This window comes from Ctenopharyngodon idella, chromosome 15 (genome assembly GCF_019924925.1).
Source record: "Ctenopharyngodon idella isolate HZGC_01 chromosome 15, HZGC01, whole genome shotgun sequence".
Lineage (NCBI taxonomy): Eukaryota > Metazoa > Chordata > Actinopteri > Cypriniformes > Xenocyprididae > Ctenopharyngodon > Ctenopharyngodon idella.
The window spans coordinates 35,722,463-35,734,943 of NC_067234.1; the positions used below are offsets into that span (position 1 = coordinate 35,722,463).

General features: G+C 37.7%; 1 protein-coding gene and 1 long non-coding RNA gene across 5 annotated transcripts in view; one reads left to right on the forward strand and one right to left on the reverse strand.

The window, feature by feature from the left end:
* LOC127495171 (protein Smaug homolog 2) overlaps positions 1 to 9,617 on the reverse strand; it is an 11,533-nt gene extending 1,916 nt beyond the window's left edge. The window contains exons 1-12 of one of the 4 annotated variants that reach the window (XM_051861816.1): positions 9,451 to 9,614; positions 6,740 to 6,928; positions 6,133 to 6,592; positions 5,404 to 5,877; positions 4,895 to 5,137; positions 4,093 to 4,202; positions 3,832 to 3,918; positions 3,476 to 3,746; positions 1,634 to 1,719; positions 1,398 to 1,510; positions 1,100 to 1,307; positions 884 to 1,010 (exon numbers count right to left, since the gene is read on the reverse strand). In XM_051861816.1, coding sequence (XP_051717776.1) covers positions 884 to 1,010; positions 1,100 to 1,307; positions 1,398 to 1,510; positions 1,634 to 1,719; positions 3,476 to 3,746; positions 3,832 to 3,918; positions 4,093 to 4,202; positions 4,895 to 5,137; positions 5,404 to 5,877; positions 6,133 to 6,328 — 1,915 coding nt within the window. In that variant the 5' untranslated portion in view covers positions 6,329 to 6,592; positions 6,740 to 6,928; positions 9,451 to 9,614. Of the gene's footprint in view, positions 1 to 883; positions 1,011 to 1,099; positions 1,308 to 1,397; positions 1,511 to 1,633; positions 1,720 to 3,475; positions 3,747 to 3,831; positions 3,919 to 4,092; positions 4,203 to 4,894; positions 5,138 to 5,403; positions 5,878 to 6,132; positions 6,593 to 6,739; positions 6,929 to 9,450 lie in introns of all 4 variants that reach the window. The other 3 variants (XM_051861817.1, XM_051861818.1, XM_051861815.1) reach the window with 3 other exon arrangements.
* The window catches only part of LOC127495222 (uncharacterized), a 200,533-nt gene that overhangs the window by 51,181 nt on the left and 136,871 nt on the right, over positions 1 to 12,481 (forward strand). The window lies entirely within an intron of this gene.

The window sequence follows — 12,481 nt, forward strand, 5'->3', positions numbered from 1 at the left end:
CCCAGAATGCACTGTGAGGAGCTTGACAAGAAACATTCAAGGGAAAATCAAGACAGACAGTCTAATTTTAAGAGCCCATTTTCATCCATTATTTGTCAAGTCACTACGCTAGGGTATACGTACACTTGAGCTGCACGATTAATCATTAAAACATGGCGATCTCGATTCAAACACTCACTCTATCTTATTCCTAAATGCCAACACTTCGTCTGTGTCTATTAAATCTTTGACAAGTACGATCACAGCGAACATTCAGATCTGCGTTCTGAACCAGAGACAGCAGTTGTCATGTATAGATATGAAACAGCTTCACAAACAACCACACTGTATCATTATTTCTGTCTTATAATAATTCAGATTATCACAGAAGTACTGGGATAAAAGTTTGTAGTTCGGATATAAACACTGATGTCTACAGTCGTGATAAAAATAGAGCAAATCACCTTTTGAAAAGTAACAAGCTTCAAATAAAGATTGTATCAATTACATCATTACATTAAGTGACTTAAAATATGTGTTGTCACTGAATCATTCATTCATGAGATTTGTTCAAAAATGGCGATTCATCCAGTAATGAAACAAGTAAAGTCTTTATGAGTGAGTCATTGAATCATTCATTCAAACCGATTTTTTAAAATAATTCATTCAAATGAATCAAACATTTTTAAATAGACTGCAGAAATTAACATTTAGTCAGAACTTCTAGTAAATGAAATGTTATTGTCTATTCAGAATAGTGATCTCTATTTAAAAATAAATAAATAAATAAATATATATATGAATGAATAATTCAGGAAATTATTATATCTTATTCAGGCTTTAGAAGGAAGGGCTCTAAGTAGACAGCTGACTAGCATCTGGAGATCAGGTGCTGTGTGAGTACCTTGTTGTTGGAACAGAAGCATGGTCTGTGGAGACGTGTGAACAGGAAGAGAATGAGTTCTCTGCACAGAACTTCTGCTCTGGCTCGGCATGCTGTTACTACCTCCAGGATTCCCGAACCACAGGTTCTGAAACACACCGGCACATTACAGCCTTCATCTGTCATATTTGATATACAAGGGTTTCCTCTTCAGTCAGTGTGGTGCGTGACTCTGACCTGTCGACCCTGTGCACTGACGGCCGCGGGGTTGGCGAGCGAGTGTCGGGGCGATGCTCCGGTCAGACCGCCGGCAGTCATCAGCCCCATGCGGCCGGGTGGTGGAGCTCCTCGCGGGGGCATCTGGAAGGGCCTCTGCCCCCGTCTGCCCAAACCTGCGCTCACAGATCCAGCTGTGGGCAGAGAGTTGGATCCGTACGCCGGCCACCTGCGCAAAAACACACGGGAATTAATTCGTGAATCGTGAGGATGAAGGCAATGCGGCAGGGAGACGCAAGCGGACCGTAAGCACACGCACCCTCTCCGGTACACGCCGCTGTCCATCATGGTTTTCCGTGGGAAGAGGCGGAGCAACTTCAGCACCTGCTGTTTCCACGATAACAGCCGCTTCTTCTGCGTCTCTGTGAACGCCTGACAAACCACAAAACATTATAACAGAACACTTCTTATATTGTACTGATTCGAAATGATGTGTATTGTGAAAAGTGCTATAGTAATAAACTAACTGAACTGAACTGTATAAACGCGTCTCACCTCGTGCGTAAGACATTTCTCAATGAGCTGCAGGTAACAGCTGATGTTCTCCTCGTCCGGTCTGGACACCAACAGCTGCGTACAAACTGAACACAGAGAAAATCTGAACATGCACACGGCAACATACACAAGCTCAACACCAGCGAAATCTCACCATGCTCAATATTATATAGATAATTCAGATAATATACTGATAATATGCTGAACACCCTCCTTTATGAATATAATGAGATACATAAGAGGGCAAAATTATCCAGATGAAAATCAAGAATCAAACATTTTTATTTTATTTTAAATAAACTAAACTTTATTTTAAAACTTTTTTTTTTTTTTTTCCATTTTTAGTAATGTGCTTTGTCATTTTTTTTTTTTTTTTTTTTTTTTTTTTTTTTTTTAAATATTGCTATTTAAGTTGTTTATTTTCATTTCAGTTTTAGCTTTTATTAATTTCTTATATATGTTAATAATTTTAGTGCTTCAACAACCAAGGCAACATTTCAACTAATATTTATAAAAAAAAATTTAAATTTATATTTTATTTTGGATCAAACATTTTTCAGAGCAATTTTTATTTTAGTTTTATTAGTACTTATATATATATATATATATTATATATATATATATATTATATATATATATATATATATATATATATATATATATATATATATATATATATATATATATATTTTTTTTTTTTTTTATGTTAATTTAGTAATTTCGTTATGTGCTTTATATAATTTTTTTACTTTCTTAAAAAAATATTGCTACTTCGGTTTAATTGATTTTTATTTCAGTTTTAGTTTATTTATTTCTAGTTAATAATTTTAGTGCTTCAACTTAAACTTATTTCAGTTTATTGCCAAGGTAACATTTCAACTAATATTTAGATTTATTTTATTTTATTTTATTTATATTAATATTCAGCTATTTAAACAAATGTTACACTGTTTCATAGTAAATATTGGATCTTTGAATTTATTTTAATTTTGTCATTTTATTTTTTATTTTAAAAAATGTTTTAGTTTTTATTTCATTTCATTTCCAGTTAATAATTTTAGTGCTTCAACTTAAAACTTATTTCAGTTTATTGTCAAAACAACATTTCAACTAATATTTATATTTTATTTAATTTATGTTCATATTAAGCTTTATTTAGAAATGCTTTAATAGTTTTAGATAATGCTGTTTCAAAGTAAATATTGAATCTTTGCATTTTCATTCTAAGATGAAAACACCTCAATACTGTGTGTTTATTTACAGTAAAAGAGACTGTGGTATTTAAATCAATCATTTCAAATGTTTTAAAGTCTTTCGATGAGGATTCATAACACCAGCCTTAATATATTTATACATACGCATAAATAATGCCACGCAGCAGTATCAAGTAAACACTTTTTAAAGTAACTATTCAAGTGTTGACTATTAATGCAGTTTGTTTTATTTGAAATATGTTCTTAATTGCATCAAGCATTTCTGTTCATTTAAATAAAAAAATGCGTCATGACAGTTTATAATTAACTATTTGCATCCATTTGATTTTATTTCAATAATAATATTTTTTTTAAATTTGTTAATTGTGAAAACAATAAAAGGTGTAAATATGCCTAGATGTAGAACAAGAAAGATTCAATTAGTTAAAATCACTAATTGTTTGGATGATAAATATATAAACCTGGTTATTGTGTATTTAAATAACATTTAGATTTACACAAATCTCATTCTCACTCGTTTCATTTATGTATGACCGACGTGTGTGTGTGTGTGTGTGTGTGTGTGTGTGTGTGTGTGTGTGTGTGTACGTGTGTGTACGTGTGTGTACGTGTGTGTACGTGTGTGTACCTTTCCCCATCACACGCGTGAACTGTCCCGCGATATCTCCGTCAGAGATGGGTGCGGACGAGGACTCTCCATCACACGCTGGAGGATTGTGGGTCTGGAAGCCCTCAGTGTCCTTCTCTTCGCTGGGATTGGCTGCTTTATCAACAGGTGTAACTCCAGGCTCCACCTCCTTCTGGGCAGCAGTGGGCGGGGTATAAACTTTGATTGGCGTGATGATGATCTGCTGAAGCTCTTGCAAAGCATTCCGAACGTTCCCGCCTTCCAGAATATCCTGAAATCAACAACACATTCTGTGATAAGCAGACAATATAAGAATGTGAAGGAACGAAAATCCAGATCCTTGCTGACTAATTCACCTTTTCAAGAGATTTCAGGAGGCTCTGTCGTTCTCTAAGTTTCTGTATGCTCAGAGCGATCTTATGTCGAGCTCCCTTTGTCACGTTCTGAAAGAAACAAGCATGATGCAACGAATAAACGCTGAGAGTCGGATGAAGTGGCATAAACCTCCAGAAGTCATCAGGACGATCACTTCACAAACAGCATCACTCTTGTACCAATGTGAACATGCGGTGGGTGGGGCTTCCAGCTGATCAGGTGTTGATGTGGGCGGGGCTCACCTGCGACTCCAGGTGTTGTTCTGTGAGAATCATCATCTCTTCATACGTCATCTGAGAAAATAGCGATGCGTATTTATGCAGACGAAGACTCTTCAGCCAGGCCGGGACGTCTGGAGGAGGGACAACACACACACACACACACACACACACACCAAAGTAATTAATAAAACTAAAGCCTTACATGACTAGTGTGTGTTCGCATCGCACAGTTCTTCCTAACGTTACTGACACTTTAGAGTGATAAACATGCATGAATGTAAATGTGTCAATATATTAGATCAGTGCATTTGGTCTTAAAGTGACAGTAGCCTAATAAACCTGCTGCTGTCTGTCATTAATATTAATCAAACAACTGACACAAAAAAAAAAAATCACTTCCTATTTTAGACTGATTCACTTTTGTATGTCAGTGTATATTTGATTCATACAGTGAAGACTATGTAGTGATTTATTTTTACATTTGATTATTCAATTTTTTCCGAGTACTGTACCTGAAAAACTTAATTTGCATCCGTTCTATTGTATTTTTCCTATTGTTTGCAATTTGTTATTTTAAATAAATAAAAATAAAAAATACAAACAAAAAATAAAAAAATAGTTAAAACAAAATTAAATTAAATAAATTAAAATTAAATAATTGAAATTAAATTAAATAAATTAAATAAAATTAAATAATTAAAATAAATGAAATTATATAAAATAAAAAAAATAAAAAATATATATAAATAAAATTAAATTAAATATTAAATTAAATTAAATTTCTCATATCGTGGAATGAGATTTGTGAGTTCAGTGTGGTCACCTTTCATTCCACTCCCGTCCTCCTGAAATGTGTTGCGCGTGTTGCTCTGTTCCTCCGTCTGTTCGCTGCCTGATGATGCGACGCTGCTCTGGGGCGACAGGGGGGCGTGTTCTGCTCCGGCCACACCCTGACATCCAACACCCTCCTCCTGGTTCAGCCAATCAGAGCTGCAGGCTGGCTGATTGGCGGGTGTGAGTGACATCGAGGGCTTCAGTGGGCTTGGCTGCACCTGACCAGGCAGTCCTGTTGAGCAGTTATTCAAAATGAGTGAAAAGTCGACTGAGCGACATCTTCAAATGGGTTATATTATAATCCGTCACAACTATGACTGACAAATACACATTGCATCATATTAAGCTTATTCGTTTATATAATAACAATAATAATAATAATAATCGAGAGAAGCAGTAATCAATTACTCAACACAAACTTAATGATCGTGACAGGCCTACTTTATTTATTCCCTATGACCATCTCAGCAGCAGACGACAAAGTCACATGCTCTTTACCCGTGTTGCCGCCGCTGTTGACAGGCGAGGTCACGCCACCCGTGCCAGGGAAAGGCATGTGTCCGTTCTGTCCGGCCGGCGAGCTGCATGTGGATGGCAGCTTCTCTTGCCAGGAGTACGACGGCTCCAGGGACTCGGCCGAACAGGGCCACTCGTCTGACCCCTGCCGGGCGTGATGGTACGGTCCGGGCGGAGGCGGCCGGGATGACAGGTGCTCCTCCAGATGATTGAGCCACATGGCCAGAGAGTTGCGGTCGTCAAGGGTGGTGGCGGGATGAATGAGGGCGTAGGAAAGCAGCTGCCGACTCTCCTCCACAAACAGGCTGCTCTCGATAGTGTGGCTCAAGACCTTCTGCAGGAGGTTCATGTATTCACACTTGGCTTCGCTGTTCCGTGGCTGCAGCAGGGGGAGATGGGATAGCAGGAGGGACACGGCTTTCTCCTTCGGCTCCTGCTGCCATTGACTGACGATGGCTACAGAAAGAGAGAGAGAGGTCTTAGTTTTATTGTGCTGGTCTGATGCTTTTATGTTCAAAACTTAAATGTGAACCCTTTTAAAGGGACAGTTCACCCAGAAAGTTAGACAGATCCAGGTTACTGTCTGCTTTCACTGTATGGAGCATATGGAACAATAGTAAATTTACGAAATACATTTTATTTTTGGATGAATTATCCCTTTAAAATTAATATCTGAAGATCCATCCTGAAGTGCTGATTATCATGTTTTACCTGCATTGTTGGCTTCTGCCTCTAGTATGTGTATCTCTGTGCAGTCGGCCAGCCAGTGGTCCAGACAGATGTGCAGAAACCGGGCCTGTGTCCGAGAAACACGCTTCAACAATGACAATAGCGCCACTGTCTGTTCACACTCGTTCCAGCTCTTAAACCAGTCTGTCAAAATCCCCACTTGGTCCCGGAACATCATGGCGAGTTTCTTTAGAATCCGGGGGCGGGGCTTAGGGGAGGGGGCGGGGTCTGTATAAAATGGGGCGGGGTAACAGGCAGTGCTCCAGTCCACTCAAAGATGCATTGGAAACCCCTCACATGGTGAGCCCAGCGGACGCCACCAAGGCAGAGGGCCGACGTTTGGGTTCAGGGTTCAAAAGGTCACAGGCGGATGCACAGGCGGTTTCCGTGAGGAAACGTAGGCGCCTCTAGCGCATCTTCATTTGTACACGGATGCCGGCAGCTGCAGACAGAAAACACTCATGTTAAATAAAGCACACTGATCACAAACAAACACCAAACCAAACCTGAGGCGTTTCCAGTCTGAGACTCATGCATCTCTGTTTCTGTCTCAGATTAGAACAGAGCTGCCACATAATCAGATTCCCACCTTACTGCAGACCACAGCAACTCTCAGCGGCGGATTACATCCATCACCACAGCTGATCTGGACCCACACGCTACTCAACTACTCACATCCGCCTCAGTGTGCCTCAGCTGACCGGAGCACAGGGTAAAACCAGTCGGACGAGGGTAAAATCAGACTAGGGCAAAATCAGCCAGACGAAAATCAGCCAGACTAGAGTAAAATCAGTGAGACAAGGGTAAAATCAGCCAAACGAAAATCAGCCAGACAAGGATAAAATCAGCCAAGGGTAAAATCAGCCAGACGAAAATCAGCCAGACGAAAATCAGCCAGACGAAAATCAGCCAGACGAAAATCAGCCAGACGAAAATCAGCCAGACTAGGGTAAAATCAGTGAGACGAGAGTCAAATCAGCCAGAGGAAAATCAGCCAGACGAAGATAAAATCAGTCAGATGAGGGTAAAATCAGTCAGACTAGGGTAAAAATCAGCCAGACAAGGATAAAATCAGCCAGACGAGTGTAAAATCAGCCAGACGAGTGTAAAATCAGCCAGTGGAAAATCAGCTAGACAAGGATGAAATCAGCCAGACGATGTTAAAATCAGCCAGACAAAAATCAGCCAGACAAGGATAAAAATCTGCCAGACTAGGATAAAATCAGACAAGGGTAAAATTAGCCAGACTAGGTTAAAATCAGCCAGATGAAAATCAGCCAGACAAGGATAAAATCAGTGATTCAAGGGTAAAATCAGCCAGACAAGGGTAAAATCAGTAAAGAGAGTGTCAAATCAGCTAGACAAGGGTAAAATCAGCCAGAAATTAGTAAAATCAGTCATAAATTCTAGTAAAATCAGCCAGACTAGGTTAAAATCAGCCAGACGAAAATCAGCCAGACAAGGATAAAAATCAGCCAGACTAGGGTAAAAATCAGTGAGACGAGGGTAAAATAATTCCGACTAGAGTAAAATCAGCCAGACAAGGATAAAATCAGCCAGACTAGGATAAAATCAGCCAGACTAGGATAAAATCAGTGAGTCAAGAGTAAAATCAGCTAGACAAGGGTAAAATCAGCTAGAAATGAGTATAATCAGTCATAAATTCTAGTAAAATCAGCCAAGAGAGGGTAAAATCCGTGAGATGAAAGTAAAATCTACCAGACGAGGGTAAAATCATTCAGGAGAGGGTAAAATCAGTGAGATGAAGGTAAAATCAAACAGATGAGGGTAAAATCAGTCAAGAGATTGAAAAAAATCAGCCAGAAGAAGGTACAAACACAGACAAGGTGTAAAATAGTGCTGGGTATTGAAAGTTTCCACAATTTGATTTTGATTCACAAGTTTGCGATTCGATTCGGTTCTGATCTTGATTTAGTTCAATTCGGTACAGTACATGTCAACCTCTTTCAACTAATGATGTAAATTATACAGGGAGCCGTCAGTCGCTACATTACTATATTACAGGTTAAAGTTAACTGATTTGAATACATTTAAATTGCATTAAACATTTAAACGGTGGCTGTAAAAAAGACTTGTTTTCATGATTCATTCAAACATACATTAAATACTGAACAGGTAAAGTAAAAATTTAACAAATATATAATATAGTGCTTATAAAAATGCTCCTCTCTAGAATTATTTTTTTGGCTATCGAGTTTATGGTCATTGAATGGCTTTTCTGAGGTAAATGTGACGTTAAGCAGTTTTATTTATGTCTTTCCCCAGTTGAGACTAAAAGATTACATGAGACATGATTAATTTCGGAAAGTTGTACTGTATATTTCAACATCCCTTCTTATGTTTATTTAGTGCTAAAACCACACAGATGAGGTGTGAAACAAAATGAGTAAATAGTCAGAAGAGTGCACATTCAGACAAATGAGAGTAAAAAGCATAAAGACGAGGTGTAAAATTAGGGTAAATGAAAAAAAGAAAAAAAGAAATTAATAAATACAGTCAGATGAGAGGTAATTTCAGGCACATGAGGTGTAAAAACATGGTAATATTAAAAGAAATGAGTAAGAGGGGCACATTCAGACAGGTGATTGTAAAATTACACACATGAGAAGTAAATACAGTCAGAAGGAGATGAACTCCGTCAGATGGGCGTACATTCAGTAAAATAACACAGATGAAGTGTAAATTCAGACAAACAGGGTAAAATCGGTCAGATAAAATGTGCATTCTGTCGGATGAGGGGTAAACGCGGTCAGATGGGGGAAAATCCTTCAGATGATGTTAAATTCATATAGACAGCAGGTAAAATCAGTTAAATATGAAATCTGAATGTGAATTATTTCGATGTGAGGCGGCGATGTATCGATAGCCGCTGTTAGCTTTAAAACACACACACACACAAACATACATACATCGCAATTAAACACATACGGAACAAAACAAAAATGCATGTAAATATTACAATGATTAAACAAGCTACAGCGGTGCAGATCTAATGTTTATAGATCCTTAATCATAGGCGAAATGAAATAAACACTGAGCACTGAAGCGCGGCTAACAGGCCTGATGCTAAATGCTAATGCTAACGCCAATCTAACTGAACACACACACACATACACCCCAACACACCGTATAACAATAACAACACACCTGATTCTTCATTACACTTAATAACATACAGTTCATGAGGGGAAGCGTCGCCTACACACACTACAACTCAAACCCAGAGCTAACACACACACATTAATCACACTGCACTAACACACACATGCACACACTTACTGAGAAACACGCGTGAGAAGTGCGTGGAAACACACCGGTGATAGGGAAACACAGATGGGCCTGAAGATCACTGGAGCTGCTGTACCGACAGACAGACCGAACCAGCGCGCGCTCACACACTCACTGGAGCTCCAGCGCGCGCGCTCCGCTCTCTCTCTCTCTCTCTCTCTCTCTCTCTCTCTCTCTCTACCGCACTCATTCAGTTTGTCAGTCTCTCTCACCCTCTTTCACTCAATACAGATCACTACCAATTCAGTTGTTCAATACATTTCAATCCCATCTGCCACCCCAGAATTATTCCAGCATAAAATATAAATACCGCTTTTCAGCATGACAGTGCTAGTCCGCTTCATTAACTAATGACTCTTATGAACCGGTTCTTGGGGAGTCAAAAACACACCGCGCAACCAGTGTATTTACGTACAAATGGACTGAGAGAAATATTTTATAGAAAAGACTAGTGTAGAAGATAAAATTGTGTTATATGACCATGTTTTCTTGTCCCAACTAGTAATGCATCACAGTAATCATGTCTAGAGATCATGAATGAAACATCAGCATATGAACAACATTCAACATTCAACACAAGTTGCTGTCATATAAGTAACATCCTTCTAAATGCAAATTTCTAAGAGATAATAAGTATTCTGAGAGTAATACCAGTCTTATCAGAATTTAATAGAAGAAAATTACTAGTCATCCAATATTTTATATCTGTAACACACTCTGTCAGCTTGGATAATTTAAATATTTCATCTGGTCGTGATGAAATATATAACCGAGTATCAACAGGGGAAACTAATTCCATGTTTTCTTATAATATTACCAAGTGGCAGCAGCATGTATATTAAAAATAAAAGAGGTCCTAACACAGAGCCTTGCAGCACTCCATAATTTCCTGACGTTAAATTGGATAATTCCCCGTTTAAACAAACAAAATGGTAACAGTCTGATAGGTACGATCTAAGCCACCTTAATGCCTGTCCTTGAATACCTGTGTAATTTTTTAGTCGATCTAAGAGTATGTCATAATCTATAATGTCGAACGCAGCGCTAAGATTAAGTAAAACTTGGTCAGAAGCTAGAACAACAAGTTGTAACATATGAAAAACAGACGACGTCAAACTAAAAAGTTTTAGAAAAAAAATGAGTAAATATAGTTAAAAGAGGGCACATTCAGACAGGTAAGGGTAAAATTACACTCATGAGAAGTAAATACAGTCAAAAGGACATAAACTCCGTCAGATGGGTGTACATTCGGTAAAATAACATAGATAAGGTGTAAATTTAGACAAACGAGAGGATGAGGGGGTCAGATGAGGGGTAAACGCAGTCAGATGGGGGGGGATCCTTCAGATGATGGTAAATTCATAGAGACAGCGTGTGAAATTAGTTATATATAAAATATTATCTGAATTTAAAAGAAGAAAATTACTAGACATCCATTATTTTATATCTTTAACACTGTCAACTTGGATAATTTAGAGATTTTATCTGGTTGTGATGAAATATATAACTGAGTTTTATCGGCATAACAGTGGAAACTAATTCCATGTTTTCTTATAATATTACCAAGCGGCAGCAGCATGTATATTAAAAATAAAAGGGGACCTAACACAGAGCCTTGCAGCACTCCATAATTTACTGACATTAAATTGGATAATTCCCCTTTTAAATAAACAAAATGGTAACCGTCTGATAGGTATGATCTAAACCACCTTAAAGGGATAGTTCACCCAAAAATGAAAATTCTATCATCATTTACTCACCCTTAAGTTGTTCCAAACCTGCATGAATTTCTTTGTTCTGCTGAACCCAAAGGAAGATATTTTGAAGAAAGACAATCAGATAAAAGGTGCATTCTGTCGGATAAGGTGTAAACGCAGACAGATGGGGGGAAATCCTTCAGGTGATGGTAAATTCACAGAGACAGCAGATGAAATTAGTTATATATGAAATATTATCCAAATTTAATAGCTTGGATAATTTAGAGATTTCATCTGGTCATGATATACTATATAAATATATAGTATCATCGCCATAACAGTGGAAACTAATTCCAATTTTTTTTTATAATATTACCAAATGGCAACAGCATGTATATTAAAAATAAAAGAGGTCCTAACACAGAGCCTTGCAGCACTCCATAAATTACTGATGTTAACTTGGATAATTCCCCGTTAAAATAAACAAAATGGTAACAGTCTGATATGTATGTTCTAAACCACCTTAAAGGGATAGTTCACCCAAAAATGAAAATTCTGTCATCATTTACTCACCCTTAAGTTGTTCCAAACCTGTATGAATTTCTTTGTTCTGCTGAACCCAAAGGAAAACATTTTGAAGAAAGTTTGTAACCAGGCCACTTTTGGGCACCATTGACTTCCATAGTAGGGGAAAAAAATACTATGGAAGTCAATGGTGCCCCAGAACTGTTCAGTTTCTCACATTCTTCAAAATATCTTCCTTTGTGTTCAACAGAACAAAGAAATTTATACAGGTTTGGAACAACTTGAGGGTGAGTAAATGATGACAGTATTTTCATTTTTGGGTGAACAATCCCTTTAATGCCTGTCCCTGAATACCTGTCTAATTTTGTAGTCGATCTAAGAGTGTCATGATCTATAGTGTCGAACGCAGTGCTAAAATCAAGTAAAATTACTTGATTACAGCTTTGGTCAGAAGCTAGAACAAGTAGTAACATTTAAAAACGTTTGACGAACGTCCAACTAAAACATTTTAGAAAAAAAATGTTTTATGAACAATGCATTAACAATGTTTTTGAGAACATTATTAAAGACCAGATAACTTTAAACAAATATTCTATTAATGTTACTGGAAGGACGTTTGTTCATAACTTTGAGAGAACCTTGCCAGAACGTTATGTACATTTCTGAGAACATGGGTGTGTTCAGAACAGATTCCATCATACTATTACTACTATGTCTGCTGGATGTATATTTTGCATAAGTAAATTTCCTGTATGTATAGAAGAGCTGAACTAGATTTGTCCAAATATGGTCCATATAGC